The sequence below is a fragment of the Haemaphysalis longicornis genome, unplaced genomic scaffold, assembly GCF_048455015.1.
Source record: "Haemaphysalis longicornis isolate Haplotype H1 unplaced genomic scaffold, Haemaphysalis longicornis Haplotype H1 scaffold_6, whole genome shotgun sequence".
Classification (NCBI taxonomy): Eukaryota; Metazoa; Arthropoda; class Arachnida; order Ixodida; family Ixodidae; genus Haemaphysalis; species Haemaphysalis longicornis.
The window spans coordinates 212,310,740-212,330,711 of NW_027526407.1; the positions used below are offsets into that span (position 1 = coordinate 212,310,740).

Below are 19,972 nucleotides of genomic sequence, written 5' to 3' on the forward strand. Positions count from 1 at the left end.
GTGCATCTTGGCGCTCTTACTACGCTACGATACACACCTGGGACCCCAATTCGATCACTGTTAAAATTCTTTGTCTGTTATGAGCCCCCGCCTATCCCTCTAACTCCCCTGCATTAGGGTTTGTTATATGTAATAATCAAACAGAATCAATGTTGTAAGCTGCTTTTGCTACTGCGCGTTTTGTGTTTTGTTGGCCGTAGTGTTAGCCGTTTGTTGCGTTTTGTTAGCCGTTTTGTGTTGTTAATGTTCAGGTTGCCACTGCGGCTGGCGATGTCCATTCAGACCGTGAAAGATTTCAAGAAGGTGAGCAGCTTTTTTATGGTTTTTACTTCTACGTGAAAACAAGCAAACCATAAGAAAATAACAGTTAAACTATGTATTTTTTACCGTTTTTCGCAGCATGCATTGAGAGTACAAACGCTGCCTTTGGACGCTAGCAAAGGCTCCGAGGGTCATGGTTGGTTTGAGTGTAACTGATTTGTGAAAGTGAAATACCTCGTAGTTGCAAAATAAGCTCCAAAGTTGCCGTTACAACGAAGATCAATACACGTATCACAGCTATTTATCTACAACAAGAAGAAGCATCATTTGCACTTAGAACAAAAATAATTCTGAGAATCTCAGAGAATTATCTACTAATGCGTAGCATTCTTATGTCGCTTGTCTCGAGTGTTTTTACAGTCACTTTTTTTATTTTCTACATCCTGTCCGACCGTTTATCTCCTTTTACGGTATCATAATGATTGGAAGGGGAACATTCGGGAAATCTGTTTTATTGTGGAAATGCAGGGCGTTATACGATTTGCCATTTTATTTGCAGGGCGTTATGTGATTTGCAAGCTTATTATTTTTCTGATTTCTTAGTTTTTCAACTTTTGTTCAACCAATTCTTTCCTTATACGCTGTTGTAACGGTTACATTTGGAACTTTGGGGAAATCTGCATTATTGTGGAAATGCAGGGCGTTACACGGTTCGCCATTTCCCGTAATTTTTATATTTTTTTTTATTTTTTAGCCTTTCGAAGCTTCTAACTAACAATTATTTCATTTTCGCTAATATAACAAATATTGGCGAAAGTTCTGCAAAATCTGCATTATTGTGGAAATGCAGGTTGTTATACGGTTTGCCATTTTGGCCTTTTTTTTCAATTTTTGTTTTCGAATATCTTTTTCAACACCAATTACAGTAAAGCTCGTTAATTCGAACACGAAGGGGACCATACAGTGGTTGGTTAAGCGGAGTTAGAATTAGCGGGTGGGCGCTAGAATGAATGGACTTCGCGCCACATTGCGCGGGCACAACACACAAAAACCACCTCTGGACTGCCTAACGCGCAGTATGCGCTAGTAAACGTTTCTTGCAGCTGATTTTGTAAATAATCTTTGTTTGAATAGAAATTGAATAACGAACGGCGGCCGCGCCGCGGTGACCGCGGCGGAAGCGAACTAAGCTGTCCAGCAGCGCAGCGTGTGCGCTACGCTGTTGTTTTTTGTTTAGTTGTTTTGCATCTGTAGTAAATTTCGTTTGGTTTGGATTTGCAACACATTGTAATCACTCTGCCAAAAAAATGATTCGGCGCTAAAATAGGGACGAAGAAACACGTAACACACAACACAGTGCCGAACTTCCGACTATTAAAAAAAGACGCTGCTTATATACACAAAACAAAAATACTAAAAGCTATGTGCCGCAAAGAGTGAATGAATGAATAAAATCTTTACTGAGAACAATAGGTGACAACGCTAAGCACGTGGGAATAATTTCGCGGACGCAGTTGAGGCGGGACCGCTCGTATCTGATCTGAAATTTAATGGCGAAAATAGCGAACAACTCCTTAAAATGGTAATTTTAGAGACATGAGATATTAAAACATGGGTATAGGCCAGGATCTGCGTCTTTTTCTTCTATGTAGTTTCCAACATACTCCCAACCAACGAACTCTAAAGGGCTGCAGCAAGAAAGTAAAACCGGGACGCCCAAGAAGTGCCATAAACTGGGCTGATTGCATGTTGACAAGTGCTTCACGAAGGCGATGACGCCATGCCACTGCCACCCCGTGCGGACATTGCCCAAAAGTGTCCGCAATCTTCAATGAATTGCCATCTTTCGCTGCATCCTGCTAAAACAGGGACGAAGAAACACGTAACACACAACACAGTGCCGAACTTCCAACTATTGAAAAAAGACGCTGCTTATATACACAAAACAAAAACAATAAAAGCTATGTGAGGCGAAAATCCAGTAAAAAGGCCACTTTAAAAAATCGAGCCAATCCACCCCGTGAATGTGGTTGGAAAGCAAAGCTGTAAACGGCACCCATAACGATTACCCATGCGACGCCCCTTAAATTCACTCGCATCGCTCTACAAATAGTAAGACCAGAGACAAGTGAAATGCACTTAACCACAGCATTTATTACTTCAAAGAGATATTCTTGGTAAGGTTAAATCAATGCATGATGCATGAACGGTGTTTGGTAGAGTTTTATTGGTGTAGCACAAGAGTGGAAACTTTTTTTTATAAAATTAAAGTAAGCTCCAACCCGGTGTTAGACGATGTGACTTCTCCGTCTCTGCGCCGCGGACGGAAGCGACGAGATTTGCGGCAGAGGAGAAGGAGGCGGAAGAAATACTTCTGTTCAGATTTCAGAACGGTCCAGAGTGCAGCCCTGGGGAGTGATTCCTTCTTCTGTGGGGCCCATATGCAGTTCGCGCGGCCTGTGTTCTGTCCACCCGCTGAGGCTGGGTAGGTAGAGAGGGAATGGACAGCAGCATCTCCCATTGCTCGTATTGGGTAGTTGACGGTAAGCGAGAAGGGTGCTCAGGGCTAAAGTCGCGCACCCCGGTTACGGGGCGGAGTGTTCCTACTTCTGAGCAAAATTTACATTCAGCGTCGTTGCGATTGGGATGCATTAAGTGAAGACGCGTAGGCTGTGGGGAGGAGCCCGGATTGCGTGAGCCGTAGGGTAGTTTGTTGTTCTCTCGAAAGGTCTGGATAAGGCGAAGGTACGGTCTGTCTCAGAAAGCAATAATGCTGGTTTATGTCCCTGAACCAGGCAAGCGGGTGACTGTCCTCGTGCAGCACCATAGCACGGGAGGTAAAAGCGCAGGCTTTTTGGGTGGGATATTTTTTTCCCTCCATTGAAGCGTGAGGGGGCGTCCAGATGAGCTGAATGGAACAGTTTGGGGAGTGGTTTTTTTAGCACGCGCACTGCAGGTCAAGACACCCAACGCGACTGGTAATTCCAGTGGGCTTGCTGGAAATCGGTGACTACCCTCCGAACCCCTGGTTGATTGAGAGCCAAGGTGATGGCTGCCTCTTCTGCTGCTATCATTTCTTGGGTCCTAAGCGAGGTACACGCAAGGAGGTTGGTTCTGGAGGTAGCCACGATGATGGCGTATTGCTGCCCTCGATGTTTGGAGGCGTCTGTGTAGATAACTGCATTATCCCCACCCAGGGTGGTGTTTAGCGCTTGAGCCCGTGCTTTTCGGTGACCCTCGTCATGTGAGGGGTTCATATTTCTAAGCAAAGGAAGCATCTTTTGTTTTAGTCGCCAAGAGTCTGCGAGTACGTCAAGCAGAGTGACATTCTGGGCTGCCAAGCCAATCTGGTGAAGCATGCGGTTACCCACCGCAGTTCTGCGTCGGACCTTCTGGTTAGAAAGATGGCCTTCTATCAGCTCTTCCACCGTGTTGTGGAGCCCCATGCCAAGCAGCCTCTGTTTGAACGCACTCATGAGAAGATAAATGGCCTGCTCGACCGCCTTTCTAATCATTATATTAAGCATCTCTATGTCTTCCTTGTCGAGAAGAAGACAGGGGGCTGACGCAAGTGACTCTCGAGAGGACAAAAGCTTCAATTATTCGAAAGGTACCGGATTCTTTTAAGCCTCGCTTCTTGGTGGCAACTTGCCTGATCATGTGTATGATTTGATTAATGCTGTTTTTGAGGCGCTGCATGGAGACGTCACTCTTGGTGTTAGCCTGATGTAGGCGCAGGATCTTGAGAGAGAGAGAGAGAGAGAGAGAGAAAAGACTTTATTCAAAGCGTCCGGCATGGGAGGGAGCAAATCCGGCCACGCAGGGCGAGGTGCTCCCCCGTCTTACACTGCGTCTACAGTCCTATAGGCGTGTGTCGGGCCTAGATCCCGAGGCTACCGTGCCCCGGCCCCGCTCGGACTACTCGGGCTCCCTCTAGGGTTTCCCTTTTTGCCTCTGCAGGGCCAGAGCTGCCTCGAGCTGCTGGACGGCCCATCTCTGGTCCTTCGGCTCCGCAGAGCCCACACACTGTCTCACACGCGGCGGGTACGCACCGTCCTCAACACTGTCACAGCCCCACATGATGTGGGCCAAGGTAGCCGTCGCTTGCGCACACATGCTGCACACCTCACTCTCGAAGAGTTCCGGGCACACGTGGCGCGCGAGCGCCGGGGTCAACACCGTCTCTGTTTGTAGTTGGCGCAGCCTCACCGCCTCCCACCTGGTTAAGTCCCGGTGTGGGGGCGGGAAGCTGCGTCGCTGTTCGCTGTGCCACTTGAGGATTCCGCCGTAGTCCGTCAGGGGATCCTCTTCTGCCGTTACTGTCGCCGCCTCTTCGGAAGCGAGGGCCGCCGCGTCCCGGCACGTGGCGAGACCACGGGCCGCGGCGTCCGCCTCCTCGTTGCGGTTCGGTGCGTCTGGTGTCAGGTCTCGGCCCGCGTGGGCCGGGTACCACTTGAGCGTGACCGGCGTCGTCCCCCGGTCCTCTCTCAGGATCCTCGCTGCAGCCTTGCACACCGCTCCTCTGGCGAAGTTGCGGATTGCAGTCTTGCTGTCGCTCAGGATCGTGTGCACACCCGGGGCGCTCAGGGCCAGGCGATTGCCACCTCCTCCGCCTGGCTCGCTCCCCGAACGCACACGCTGCACGCGGTCTTCAGCTCCCCCGTGGCGGCGGTCACCGCCACCACCGCGAAGGTGGCGCGCCAGCCCAGGCGCGCCAGTTGGGCTGTTCTCTGGGCCTCGCTGATCTCCGAGAGTGTGTTGTGCACCCCCAGAGACTGCAAGGCCGACGTCCTGGTGCCGTTCAGCAGGCACAGGGCTCCCGAGTACGCCTTGCGGATGGCCACGTCGATCCGCTGCCGCTCCGCTTCCGTCCAGTGGTGGAACGCTCCCGCGTACGCTGCGTGACTGACCACGAAGGCCTGCAGCATACGCAGGAGGCTCGCCTCTCGCATTCCCCTCGACGGAACGCCACGCGCTTCATCAGGCGCGTCGCAATCCCCATCTTCGTCGTTATGTGTCGGGCAGCCGTGCCGTTGGTGCGGTGGGCGTCCACGTACACCCCCAGGATCCGCAGACCATGGACGTGCGGGACGGGTGTCCCGTCCCCGGCTCGAACTACGATGTTGCGTTCCGCCTCCTCGGCGGCCCGCTTCCTCCAGCGCCCCGGCGGGGGCAGCATCAGTAGCTGGGACTTCTGCGGCGAACACCGGAGGCCCGTGCCCTCGAGCGCGGCCTCGACGGCGTCCACCGCAGCCTGCAGTCCGGTCTCGATTTCGTTGTCGCTGCCGCCCGTCGCCCAAATGGTGACGTCGCCCGCGTACAGGCAGTACTTGATCTTCGGTCCCAGCGCTTCGAGGCGGTTCGCCACCTCGATCATGACCAGGTTGAAGAGGAGCGGAGATATGACCGAGCCTTGCGGAGTGCCCACGCTGCCCAGTTCTCTCTCCTACAGTCGGTCTCCGCCCACCTCCAGCCTGGCCGTGCGATGGGTCAGGAAGGAGCGAATGTAGTCATAGGTTCGCTGTCCCATGTTCAGCTTCGTCACCTGGGCCAGGATCGCCGAGTGCTTCACCTTGTCGAAGGCACTCTGCAGGTCCAGGCCCAGGGCGGCTCGGTTGTCCTTCTTCGGTACCCCTCCGGGGGGCTCCAGAACTTCTCTTTGCAACAGCAACATCGCGTCTTGGGTCCCCAGTCGCGACCGGAAGCCCAGCATGGCGTCCCTGTAGTGGTTGCCATCCTCCAAGTAACGCTGCCACCGGGTGTTGAGGACGTGTTCCAGCAGCTTGCCCACGCAAGACGTGAGCGAGATGGGACGCAGGCCCTCTATCCCCGGCGGTTTGTTTGGTTTCGGGAGCAGGATCGTCTTGGCCGTCTTCCACTGCGGAGGCAGCCGGCCACTGTTCCAGCACTTGTTGTAATATCTCGTTAGCGACGAGACGGCCGCGTCGCTCATGTTGCGCAGCGCCTTATTCGTGACTTTATCGGGTCCAGCGGCAGACCGGCAGTTCAGTGCCTGCGTCGCCTGCCTCACCTCCCACTCTTCGATGTCGCGATCGAGGGTCGGGTTTGGGGCGCCCGCGTACTCCGGGTGTTCCTCGTGCGGGGTCGACGGAAGGTACTTGTCATTCAGTCTCCGGTGCATCTCCTCTTCGCCCAGCTGGCCGGCCGCGGCGTGGAGAATCTGCGCCATCCGATGTCTCTGGTGTTCCTTGCTTTGGGTCTCGTCCATGAGGTGACGTAGGAGTTTCCACGTCCCACCCCGATGGAGTTGGCCGTCCGCCTCGCTGCACAGCGCGAACCACTGCTGCGCGCACAGCTGGCGACTGTAGCGTTCGATCTCGCGACCGAGAGCCGCCACCCGCTTGCGCAGCGTGCGGTTGTGACGCTGGCGCTTCCACCTGCGTTGTAACGATCGTCGCGCTTCTATGAGATGTGCGAGGCGCGGGTCCACCCTGTCCGCCTCCTCCGGAACCTTGACTTCGGTCGTCGCATCCTTGGCGGCGGCGACCAGGTTGGCCGCCCACCGGTCGCGGTCCTCGATCTCTCCCAGATCTGTCTCTCGAAACTGGTGCCAGTCCATGAAGTTCTGCCTGGTTTTCTTGTTGACTTCGCCGTCCGCCCGCGCGTGGCCGAGCGGGATCGTCACCTCGAGAATGTAGTGGTCGCTGCCCAGGTTGCAACCCGTGTTCCGCCACCGCGCCGTCCCGCCGCGAGGCAGGAGCGCGAAGGCGAGATCGGGGTTGGTGTCCCGGGCAATCGACGTTCCGATGCGCATTGGTTGCGTCGGGTTGGTGAGTAGCTCGAAGTCCGCCTCGCCGGCGTCCTCCAACAAGTAACGTCCCTTCACCGTGGTGCGTGTATATCCCAGTTCTTCGTGCTGTGCATTGAAGTCCCCGCACACCACCGCCGCCGCGTTCGCCCCGTGGGCCGCGTCGCGGATCTTGTGCAGTAACGTTTTGAAGCGCTGTTTTCCGTGCTGTGGGTTACTATATACATTTGCCACAAACACCGTGGTCGAGTATTTCTTCTTATTCCGTCCCTTCTTGCCCGCGATCACCAGTTCTGTGACGCAGAGTTCGATGGCGGAGTCTCTGTTGCCCAGGAACTTTTCGTGGTTGACGCTCGTGATTCCCTTGCGGACGAACGTGCACACGCCCTGCGCCGCGCCGTTCCCACAGGTCCGGGCGCTGGGCGGACAGGCGTATGCACGGTAGCCGGGCAAAGTCGTCACTTTCGGGTCCTCTGCGTGTGTTTGCTGGACCGCTATCACGTCGGGAAGCTCCCTTGGGTCAAGCGATCGCAGGTGTTGTTGCAACACTGCCTTGCGGCACCGGTGCCCCTTTGCGTTCCAGTGCCACACCACCAATTGATCTCCTTGGGGCCCTCTATCCATGACGCGGCGAAGCTTCCGGTGGCGTTTGGGTTCCTTGGCCGGCGGCGTTCATCCAGCCCATCATGAACTGTTTCAACTATTCCACGATGGAGTGCTTCATCTCCGACATCTCCTGGCGGAGCTCGGCGAATCCCTTCTCCATGCGGACCTCGAGGCGACCCACTCTCTCGTCGGTCCGGGTCACCTTTTCGTTCAGGGTCCTGATCTCGCGGTCGTGCTTGTCCAGTCTCTTGTTGATTTGGCGTATGCGGATCGCGTAGCTGATGCCGTCGTCCGCGGGGCGGCCGGCCGTCGAGGCCGTTTCCGCGGCGTCTTCGTTCATGGTCGTAGGGCCGTCTTCCTCGTTGTCCGAGTCTATGATGGCGGCTCGTCTTCGCACCTTGGGCGGGGGTGGCTTCGCTTTCGTCGTCACCGGCAGCGGCGGCGATGGCGGCGGCGGCGGCGGCGACTGACCGGCGGGCTTGGCGCCCAGCGCCGTTAAAGTCGCGGGCGGGCGTCGCACCAAACGACCACGTGGCCGGCGCCTGCTGCTGGGCAGTCGTTAACTTGTTGATGACTTCCTGTTGCTGCTTGATCGTCTCTTGCAGCAATTTGATAGTGCTCTCCAACTGCGACATCTTGGCCGTCATCGGATCGTCCTGCTTCCTTGCCGGCGTGCGCGAGCGTCTGCGCTGCTGCTGCGCTCCGCTACCGCCGCCGCACGTGGCGACCGTAGCCCACGACTTCCGGCCGACGTCACGCGACTGGCTCCTCTGCCTATCGCCGCTCTTCCCGCGCTCGCGGCTCTTGCTGCGGCTCTCGTGACGTGTTTCCTGTTCTCCAAGCTTCGGGAACTCTCCATTTCCAGGAAAGCGGACCTTGCCTGTCTGGCCGGATTTTGCCGCCTTTTCCGCCGCCATCTTGCGCTCTTGTTCGCGCTGGCGGACCAGGAGGGGAGTCTTGTACTTATTTCGACAGTTACCGGTGCCCGAAGCGTGCGGGCCGCCGCATAACTTGCAACGGGGTCGGCATTCATTTTCGTGGTTCGGCCCTGGGTTGGGCTTTCCACACGCGAACCAAATTTTGGCGTCCGGCCGCGGGCAGACATCTTTGCGGTGTCCAAGTTGCCCGCACGTCCGGCACACTTCCTTGTGTTGCTTATAGAGCCTGCACCGCACCCACAGACCCGCGAAATTTACATGCGACGGGACTTTGACCCCCTGAAACAGCACAATGACTGCCCGGGAGCCGCCGATCCTGTGCGCCGCGATAACCGTGGGGTTGTGATCATGCACAGCGCATTCTGTGATTTCTTCTGACGAATAGGCCTGGGAGATATTGCCAATTACTCCCTTTGTAGTGTTTTCGGGTGCGGCCCTATAAGCAAACACCTCGTAGTTTCGACCCCCGAGAGAAATCTCTCTTACTCGGTCGTACTTCCCGGCGCGTTCTTCGCTGGGAGTACTGATCACCAGGATATTTTGACCGATGTTCGGGCACGCAGTGTCCGTTCGAAATGCACTCAACTCTATCCTGGCCACCGCCGCCACTGCCCTAATCAATTCGAGCGGGTCCGGCTTGCTTACTAGCAGCCCGCCACGAGGCCTAACGACCACCTTGTGCTCGCCCTGCGGCACGTTGGGCATGCGTGCCGCTCCCGCGAAAGCCGCGTTAACCTTTTGGGTGAATTGCGCCCTCGTAGGTTGGGATGAGGTTCGCTTACCGGGCTGTCGGGCCTGCTGCTGGGGCTCGACTTGCTCCCTCGTGGTGGGGCGACCGCGACGAGTCGCAATCACCCATCCGGCGTGGCTCTCCGACGACTCGTCGAGCGGCGTGCCGTTGACTGCAATCACCGTGCGGCCCGAGCCGCGATCCAAAAATTCACTTCGGTCCCCGGACGGGGTGACATCCATGGCCGACGAGGGTCCCGGCGACGACATTTCGCACGCAGCGAAGCCGACGGCGCTGTCCGAGGCGGCCGGAGCCGCCGCTAAGCCTAGCTGGCCTGTTAGGCCTAGCTGACTCGCCACGCTGAATTCAGAACTATGGGCGTAAAATGCCCAAAAATGCTCCGATTTTCAAAATTCTTTCAGTCGATCGAACCTAAGATCTAACTGAAACTCTACACACCTTTTCGGTCGAGTTGGGGCAAGATGGACCCCCGAAAATCTTTATTCCGCATGGAGCCGACGTGAGGTGCGTCCGATCGCTCCGAACGCTCGCAGCGCCCCCACAGGATCTTGATGCTGGTGCTTGGAGTGATGTCCTGGCCATCAAGGAGTATTTGAATGTATTCCTTGATTTGGCGTGAGGGCGGACGACAAGGAGCTGTGATTTTTACGTGAACACTGGAGGCCACAGGCTTTAACACATTGAAGTGAGATACCATGCATTGGTGTGAGCTTCCTTTAATTTTTGTTACTCTTAGCACATGAGCAAGGTGCACACCGGTTCTCAAGACGGGTGTGAGTGGTCGCGTGATGCTTTCACCTGTCATTCAGCGAGAACGCAGGGGGCAAACCCGCAGATGTGCTTGGTGAGTACACCACCTGTCTTCCCCGTCTTCGCGCGGGCTCGTAGCTAAATCGGTAACACAACGGGCTCTCACTTTATTAGTCTCATTTTAGTCTATCTCTATTAGTCTCTATTAGTCTATCACTTTATTAGTCTCACTTTATTAGACTCTCACTTTATTAGTCCATTAGTTCCAGGTTCGATTCCCGGCGGTGCCAGTAAATTCTTTTATTTGTTCGCTGGAGTTTTCTGGTGACACCAACGGTCGCGAAAGAACCCTTGGTTGGTAGAGGTAAATAGCTTTGCTTTAAAAAGGCCACTTCTTTATCTGACAGTGATATGGACGGAGGACTAACGCAGTTATCCCCTGCCTGTCTGATTATAAAATGTGCTTCAAGAAGTTCGCGCTCAAGCTTTCCTATTGCTCTCCGCAAAACCTCTGTCCTATCTAGCAGGGGGCTACATTGAGTCTTTTGCAGTGCTCAGAAAGGTTGCCACCAGCAATATTTGCAACTGTCCAGTTGTGCTCCCTCACCCTCTTATTGAAACACCTTCCAGTTTGCCCTATGTACACTTTTTTGCAGCTCAGGGGAATTTCGTAAACTACACCCATGCTGCAGTCTGTGTAGTGAACAGCATTGTTTTTTGCACAGGGTTCTGGATTTCCTTGTGATTTTTACTCATTAAAAGTCATACTTCTGATAGAATTTCGGGGGCACTGAAAACGATGTTTACGCGGCACATTCGCGCCATTTTTTTTATATTGTGCGACACTTTGGGTAGATACGGTATGACGTGCATCTTTTTTCTTTTCGGCCTATCGTCAGGACTATCGTTTCCCCGCTCGTTTTGGAGAAGAGCTTCACACACGCTAGAAATCAGAAAAGAAGGGAATCGGGCCCGGCATAGCCACAACATCCTGTCGTGGAAGCTAGCCTCCACTTTGTGAACGCACGATTTAGCAGCGTCTTTTTTCAATAAAATCTAGTTCGAAGTTTGGCACTCTGTTGTGTGTTACGTGTTTCTTCGTCCCTATTTTAGCATCGAGTAGTTTTTTAGCATAATGTACCGCCTCGCCCACATCACGTTTTTGTTAATCTCTCTGGACTGACTCCTTCTCCGATGAGCGGCGCAAACCAGTGGATCCCAGTTCGACATGACAACTCTGGAGAGCGACGCGTTGGAATTATGGGGAGTTTCCCCTATTCAAATATATAGGGCTGCGCCGGGGCAGTTCGAATTAACCGGAAGTTAGAATTAACCAAGTTGGAATAAACGAGCTTGTATCTACTCCATCTCCATTTTTCCGTAATCATTTTATATTAAAGACGATAATCTTTCTTGGGCTACTTAAACCCAGAAATTTTGGTCTGTCTGTCTGTCTGTCTGTATGTCTGTGTGTCCGTCTGTCTGTCTGTGACTCGATTCACCCACCCGGACAAAGCAAAACGGTGCCTCGCAATAGTCTTATATAGTCACAGCTAAATCTACCCGTCTAAGTCCGGTGTAATGTTCATACTTGTCAACATTGTTGAATAAGAACAAGCCATTTCGCAAACATAAGACAACAAATTAGTACAGAAGTGATATTTGCAGTGTTCCTTGATAAAAAATCATACATGCTTGACTTTTGCGAGATTAAATACTTTATCAACCGCAGAAAAAATATTTCCTTCCACCGTCGCCTGTTGTCGCCCGCGCCATTATAGCTTCTGGCGCCATTTTAAGAAATCAACCGGCAACAGTTTCAAAAGGTTCCACTAGATAGGTTCCACGTTCTGCCTGCAACGCATGCGGAGTAGGGAAACGCGGTTCTATAAACCATGAAGTGGGCCACCTCGATTCACGCGTGTCTTCGCCGTACGGAATTTAAATTTAAAATGATTTAAGCAAACCTGTAGCGTCTTTACCTTTGGAGGAGCGCGACGCAAGAGGAACAACATGAGAGGTGAGGGGGAAAGAGAAGGGAGGCATTTACTCGGCAAAAGTCGATAAAGACTATCGTCTTTTGACGACATTTTCAACGAAAGGAGCAGATACGCGGCCAATTTTTTTCTTATTTTTTTAGGTGCGACTGCATCTCATTCACTCGCCTTGTCCCTCCATACGGCGTTGTTGTTGTCCGTCCACACCCCTCCCCCATTCTCCTCGCCGCGCGAGCTGCGCTGTCCGCCGCACACCCCCTCTCCTCTTCGATAGCGAACACTCTCTCGCGAGGGGCATTGGATTGGATTCGAAAGGATTGGCTTGGCTTGGCTTGGCTTGGCTTGGCTTGGCTTAGATTGGATTGGATTGGATTTGGATTGGATTGGATTAATGTGGATTGTGTTGGATTGTGTTGCGTCATAGCTGCGCCATGTTGCGTCATAGCCGCAGCAGGGGGTTCACGGCACGTTTCACGTGATGGGAGAATCAACCTAATGGAAACAACAACGGAACCCCCTATGCGTCGCGTCTACACAGGAGTTCCCGCGAGGAGAGGTGGGAGTAATTTATTTTTTCGAAAATTTGTGCGAACGAATTATCTCCATTCGTGATATTGCAACGATTGCAAGTGTACTTTCGCAAAATCTGCTTATTGTAGAAATGCCATGCGTTATAAGTTTTGCCATTTTCCGTATTTTTTGAACATGTCTCTTATTTTCTAGTTTTTCAAAATTTTGTACGACCAATTATCTCCATTTACATTATATAATAACTATTACATTTGAAACTTTCGCAAAATCTGCATTACTGTAGAAATGCAGGTAGTTACACGGTTTGCCATTTTCCGTAGTTATTTTATATTCTTCTTATTTTTTATATCTTCAAAATTTTGTTCCACCAATTGTTGACTGGAGCCCTGTCCAGCGGCCAGGTAGGTGGTAGTTCGGGAGCACTAATGCAGACGTTGTACCGCAGGTTTGGCTCTATCGACGTGGTATATCGAACCATCGAATATGTACCGCTTGGCAGTATAGAGAGGACCCTTCAGGTGGCGAACTCTAATTGACACTTATTGTCTCCCATAATCGTCTCCCACTCATATATTTCGTTTAAAGGGACGATAATATGGATGTCCACGTGACCACGGTGTCGATGTGTCGTGATGTTTCCTAGAGCAAGGGACACACCATCACTGAGAGACCCTCCGATGACTCCTTTTTTTTCTAGTTTACGCCTAAAGTCAAATCCTATGAAACAGTGCCGAAAGCAGCAGGCCATATCTCCAAGGTTCACTACCTTAACCCACGAGAGTGTAGGAGAATGCCCAATCCTGATTATCTTAATGAACTAAAGATAAATATGTACCGCACACTTTGGCTGGCACAGGTATAGGAATACTTTTTTTCCTGTTATCCGGTCGCAGGTACAAACCGCACAAGGAAAAGGTCGGCTTTTGCTGCGAGTTCTCCTCAAGAAACACATGCTCAGAACTGCTGTTGCCTCTCTGTTGCAATGCCCCAGCCTAGTTGCCGTAAGTACTAAAACCTTGCTGTGATCATTGTGAACAACTGGTTTATCTAAGATGTCAGTGCGTGACGCTCAACATTTAGGCATTGACTAAAGTAAATTTCCTCATAAAAAATGCCTTGAGTGAAACAATCAAAACAAGGTTTGTTCCATTCATATTTTGGGCGAAACTCTGAAAATTCATGAACTGCCATGGGAAAGCTTGGCTGCGTATTTTGTTCGGTAGTCTTTTTTGCCTTTATTACCCACGACGAGAAGTGCCACAACTTCCTCGTTTAGCGTGTGCCCTGGTTCTCGTATTTTGTTAAAATATTTTATAACGAACATGTATGTGGCAAGAACGACAGAATTTTTGGCGTTCATAATAAGACTGAGAGCGCTAAACAAAGCACAGTGACCTAGAACGAGGGAAAACACCACGAGTGCTTCTTATACTTCGCCGAATACCCTCGACTTGTGCGCGTACAGGCTCTACAGTTACAAATGTCTCCTAATTCTCATAGGAACACGGACACGGAGCCTAGCTTCTTGCAGCCTATCTATTTTCTCAAATGTTGAGACGAATGAAAACCACGTGCGTGATCACACCCGGTGTACTCCGGCTTCAGTGCTTCGGAATTGTAAGAAAAAAAGCTAATTGTTAGTCTAGAAACAGAATTTATTGAGCTTTAAAGTCGAACTCTTTTTAATCAATCGGGGATTTATGTTGCCTTTGTTGTATAACTCAACCCATGTCACAACATTGGCGTTCCCGACGAGTCGCATGAAGCAGAACCAGAATTTCCTACGACACCCACCCTAAATTCACAGTAGTCACTGCTCGCCTCTGTACACCGATTGAAAATTCTACGTGGCAACTTTCTTTTCAGGCAATGTACTGTCCATGTGACTCCATTCTGGGAAACGAAATACTCGCCGGTAGGTTATTTCGCCTTCCTCACCAAACTATATCAATGATATTGCTCTTCTTTGTATTCATTTTTATTCCTTCTCGAGCTGTGTTTACGCCGTCCCCTATTCCATGCGCAACGTAGGTACCACGCAGGAATCTACACTGAAGTTCACATCCTTACGTGCCATTTTTTAGTCACACGGTATGTGCTCTTTATGACGACTAGCGACTACAAAAGACGGAAGGGCCCTTCGTTTGTCGTTCTTCGCAGCCACTCCAGAATGACTATATTCTTTATGCGCTTATTTCGAATTTTTAAATCAATTCATCGTTTGCAGCGAATGCAATTGTTATTCGCTTCATTGCTATTAAATAATAGGTGTTTTAAATTTATTTGGCCACTTTTTTTTGTTTAGAATCATGCAATCCGCTTTCAGGTAATGGTGATTTTGTCGTAATGTGCCCTAATCTCTATGACTTGGCCCACATTAGAGTGCAAGTATGGAAAGTCCTTGAGCACTCAACCCTATTTTTGGGTATTTCGCAAACATAAACCCAAATTGTAAGCCATTTCTGTAACATTCCCGTATTTCTAATCCTAAATCTGGCGTCTTGATACTGGTAATTTTGTTCACCTCAGAGGGAGACACACTAGCCCCTCTTAGGCAGTCTCTGAGGTGTCCATTCGGTCTTTTGCATTCGGCTTCAACCATCTAGCCGCACATGGTCTAATGGGCGGACCTGGACACCCTGTTAGTCACCTTAAGAGTTGCCCTCCATGGACCCGTCCTTTGCACAGTCGCAAGAGTGTTAGGGGTTCCAATGGAGTGGCATTATTCAGGTCTAGGTTTGGTCACGTAGAAAAAACCCTGGGAACGGAACGTCTTCCCGCTGTTTCCTGATGTAAATTACTACCGTTTTTCAGACCCAACCGTGGCCTTTTCCATAATTTAAGAATCACTTCGGAGCTCCCTCAGGTCCAATTTACTATTTTTAAAATGGCTTTATTCTGCAGCTGATAAGTAAAAGGTTTTAGTTTTATTGCGTTGCAAAAGGAATTAAGAATTTATGTTTTCTGTGTGGTTTTAAGTAGCGTTGTGATACACCAACTACACAAACGTTTTTCCTTGAAAGGCAAAGGGCTGTTAAAATTCTTGTCGCTCTGTCTGAAAGAGAGAACTTCTGACCCAGTTAACGTTATTTTCCAGAAATATTGCTGTCCCTGCTGTATGCAGTGGACAAGATATCGTTTCACCTGACACTCAGGGTAAGTTTACCCCAGATGTAAGGCCTCGAACAACTATTCAAGCAAACACCATAAAGCTAATAAACCCCTCTAGTAAACCGCCTACTTCGGCGAAAGCACCTGAGTTAGCTCTGTAAACGCGTTTAGCTAAAAGTGTAGGTCTTGAAATGAATAAATCTATCCATACCATTTTTGAAGCGTAACTAATAAACGTTATAGTTTGTTTGTGAGAGGTTGTTTGACATACAAGACTAAACGCGCTGTCATCTTTTGCAATGTTAAGGTCGTACGGCACCCTAGGTTCTCAATTATTGTCTCGTTTCGTCCATGATACAAAAGCTTTCCCTGAACGTCGAATTTGAAATGAAATGGTGATTGAGGAGCCATAAAATGGCTCACTTACAGAGTAGAGCCTAAATATGCATGAGAAATGTATCTGTACAATGCCCTTGGCAACCAATTATTGCCTGATTTGTTTTCGATGACCCAATATTCTGCATTTGCAAACCTGAGGCTTCAAGACACCCAGTTTTTTTCGTATCAACTCGTTCATTTTATAAATGAAGGAGTTTCTAAATGAACGAGATATAACTTGCTTAGTAAATGCAGTAATTGTGAATTCTGAATTTTTACCCATATGCAGGAAAATCCCGCACCGTGCAGGACGCTGTATCAGAGTATTGTATAATAAATTTGCGTAATTACGTTAGCCTTTCACTACTTCTACGGATCGAATCGATTGTTATACTTGTTTGTGAGTATTATCACTGGCGCAACCACCACTCCTGCAAAGCATTTGATTGAAAAAACAGGAGTGACGTGTCATTAACGTTATCACTTTGGGCAGCTCTAGATCACACGAATAAGGTCGTTTTCAGTAATTAATCACCCTCAAAGTTTACTGGACGGCAGTTCTCTAGAAGCCACATGACATTGTTCAGTTTCTATAGAATGGCTCCGGCTACCCTCATCAGCGCTCACTGCTAACGTAAGCGAAATCAGCGTAGGGTTCACCTTATGTAAAAAGGTAAATCAGGAGTGTTCTTTACAACCAGTATTCTTCACTCGGTCACAGAATGCAACGTTCTTGGACACAACCTGGCACTTGGGGGTAAGTACTGGCACCAAAATTCCCGAATGTACAAAAACGCTTACTTCAGTCATCGTGATTTTCTAAAATATTATCTCATTCTACCTCGTCCGCACAACGGAAGTAACGAAGGTCTAAATAACGCTTTCATTATGACATATAATTAACACTACCATTTGTCCGCACGTACGGGGTTTAGTGTACCTTTATTTCACCTAATGGCCTTTATTTCACCTAGCACGGGCAAGCATTTATGCTATAAAGGTGGAGTGTTACAGCCACCAGGGTTGTTGTTGAATCTCAAAAATAATTTAACGCTGCTTACTAGAGTGTGATTTCACTAGCTTTGCCTATTAATCTTCCTTGTCACAATTAGACGCACCTACGATGTAGAAAATTAAGTTTTACAACTTCTTTACCGAGTAATCATGCACTATATAAGTAAAATTTATCGCTTTCATTTGACACAGCTCCAAGCGGTTACGTATACGAATAAAAGTGTAGGTGTGGCTGCATCTGCAGTTTGTGATGCATTGCTTTAACTTCGCACGCAGTCCAGTGAGGTCAATTCCCTAAAACTGGTTAACCACACATTTGCCATTGTATGCTGCTCGAATTTATTTATTTATTTATTTATTTATTTATTTATTTATTTATTTATTTATTTATTTATTTATTTATTTATTTATTTATTAAGAATACCTCCAGCGCCAACATATCATTATTTTAGGGAGGTTCGAAAAGGGAAAAGTGTCATGCAATCACAACAATAATGACGTTGCAGTGAAACAACCGTACAAAATAAAAACCACGCATTATTCTGTATTGCAGATGTACAAAAGCTTCGAGTTCGTGCCGTGTGAGACACTTGGTATAAGTGTAGGGTAAGTGGTTCAACCTACTAGCGTTGAGCTAGATTTCAAATGTTTGATAGCGACGTCATTCTCGCCTACCCACCTAATTCCCAAGCAAAATCCGTATTGTTACGAAACGGGTTCTGGAGCAATCACCAACCGCTCCTATGATGTTGTGGCGGGTTTCGGTCATAAACTTTACGGCTTGCTTTGAAGCCCCGGAAGCTGAAGAATAATGCACCATGGAAATTTGCCTAAACAAAGCCGGCCACAGCGGAATTGCGGGGCTAACTATACGCCTCGAGATTCGCGATTGCTGCGCCGCCTGCCGCCGCTTCTCCGCGGCGTTTGCGGGATTAGTGCTGCGTGGCTGATGGATGGTCATGCAGTGTTTTGGTTCTCTTTCGCTTCTCTTTGCCTTTCCGCGCACTAAACAACTTGTTATGGTGACGTCTGTAAGCTACCTGCACGTTTAGGTCATTTAAAACCAACAGCTGCGTCTTGGTAGAGCGCTCTAACGCCAACAAGAGCTACCCGGGGAGGCGGTTCTGCGCGCTTCTTGGCCGCTCTTGCGGGGTTCGGCGACAGCAGCAGCATATCACCGCTGTCACCTTCGAACACGTCAGCACAAGTGAATTATATTTATTGCCGCCTCGTTTAGACCTGATATTGGCACTGTAAGAGGTTGGTTCGTTTTGCAGCGCAGACAACAAATGCGGCTTTGCTTCGAATATGTACGTCGTAGAAAAATATGTTTCGGGGATGTTATAACCCAATAGCTGACAAAAACTTGTGCCTTTTATGGGAGTATAAGCCACGCGAAAATGTTAAGTATACTCAAAGGCTGTACATTGTCAGATATGTGCCCACTCATGCCTTATAGTAAGAACCAAGGTATACGTTATGAAACCACGGGAAAATGAATGGTCTGCAAGTCAGGAATAAATAGAATGGTCGTACGGGAATGAAAAAAAAAACCGAGTGCAGCCTCTGAAATGCTAAAGACGTTTGTTTGAGCAAGGTGGTATTCACCATACCAACTAGATGCGAAATGCGCTGATATTTCGCAAGACATGGGGGGGGGGGGGGGAGGAGGACGACGCTCACCTATCGTTGTTTACAAATGCGGAGCGAAATCAACGAATGAACGTTTTAGTAACCACACACACAAGCGGCGTGTTAACTTTTCGTTTGTTTTTCGCCTTCAACGAACGGCTGACCACTCGGCGGACGCATTTTTTGAAGAATACAGGGTAGGCAGTTAACAAGCGATACGAGGTGTCGTTGGAAGAGTTGATTGATTGATTGCCGGGTTTAACGCGCCGACGCAACGGAGACGATGAGGCACGCCGTAGTGGAGGGCTCCGGATTAATTTTGACCACCTGGAGATCCTTAACGTGCGCCGAAATCTCGTACACACGGGCTCGTTGCAAGAGTGTCGTATCTGATAAGGGTCTCTGATTTCGGTTTATGCTAGATTCTGCAGTCTCCCTGTGTCATATGACGATGTTTCGAAGAAGAGTTTGGTCACGGACGCGGATTACTCTATAAGCCCATCTTCGCGCTTCTCGTGGAGAATAAATGTAACAGATAAATCTTTGGAGCGCTCACCTCGGGACAAGACGACCCAGCATTAAATTTGTCGTCGTGTGCTGACTCCGGAGTGTAATTTTGCATTATCCATCGTACTTCTTTGGTACAATGTTTGTTAAATTTATGCCGTATTGGCTTGTTCAGAGTACTGATAAAATATCTGATATGTGATATTGGCAGGCGTAACTGGCGTGCTGTTAGGTATTAGTGCTCCGCTGGATTTTGTAAGTGCACAAAGTCGATTTACATCATAGTGTGTATGGCCGCAACATGACCATCGGAGGAAACACTGCTTACGGAGACACTGCCGCTAAATTTCAGGGCAACCGAATTGCAATCAGCTGCATGCAAATGCTGGCTTCGGGACGCCGGCCTGTGACACACGCCCGACGCTCATATAGATCTCACTAAGATCGCGTCATAAACGTTTATACTCTCGTGAACGCACCACGCTTGCAAACAAAGTGCCTTCTCCACGTTATTCGGTATTTCGAACGCGGACAAACGGTAAATCGCTGTCTTGAACGAGCCCCAAAAGCAACGGCGACAGGGGGGAGCGGGCCGGGGACTCCCGCGCCTGCTTTCGAAACGGGCCGCTAGGGGGATTTCAGTGGCGCCCCTACAGGCCGCGCTCGAGGCGTATATGGGACGTGCAGGAACATCTGAAAAAAAAAAATACCGTCCTAAAAGTAAAAA

The 19,972-nt window shown here is 49.7% G+C and overlaps 1 protein-coding gene across 1 annotated transcript in view; it reads left to right on the forward strand.

Annotated features, from left to right (window-relative positions):
- Nucleotides 1-19,972, forward strand: part of LOC144141351 (uncharacterized) — a 129,559-nt gene that overhangs the window by 46,365 nt on the left and 63,222 nt on the right. Inside the window, exons 4-9 of the mRNA XM_077672949.1 lie at nt 252-303; nt 13,497-13,604; nt 14,470-14,518; nt 15,701-15,759; nt 16,814-16,849; nt 17,660-17,712. Of these exons, the coding sequence (XP_077529075.1) occupies nt 252-303; nt 13,497-13,604; nt 14,470-14,518; nt 15,701-15,759; nt 16,814-16,849; nt 17,660-17,712 (357 nt within the window). The remainder of the gene's footprint in view (nt 1-251; nt 304-13,496; nt 13,605-14,469; nt 14,519-15,700; nt 15,760-16,813; nt 16,850-17,659; nt 17,713-19,972) is intronic.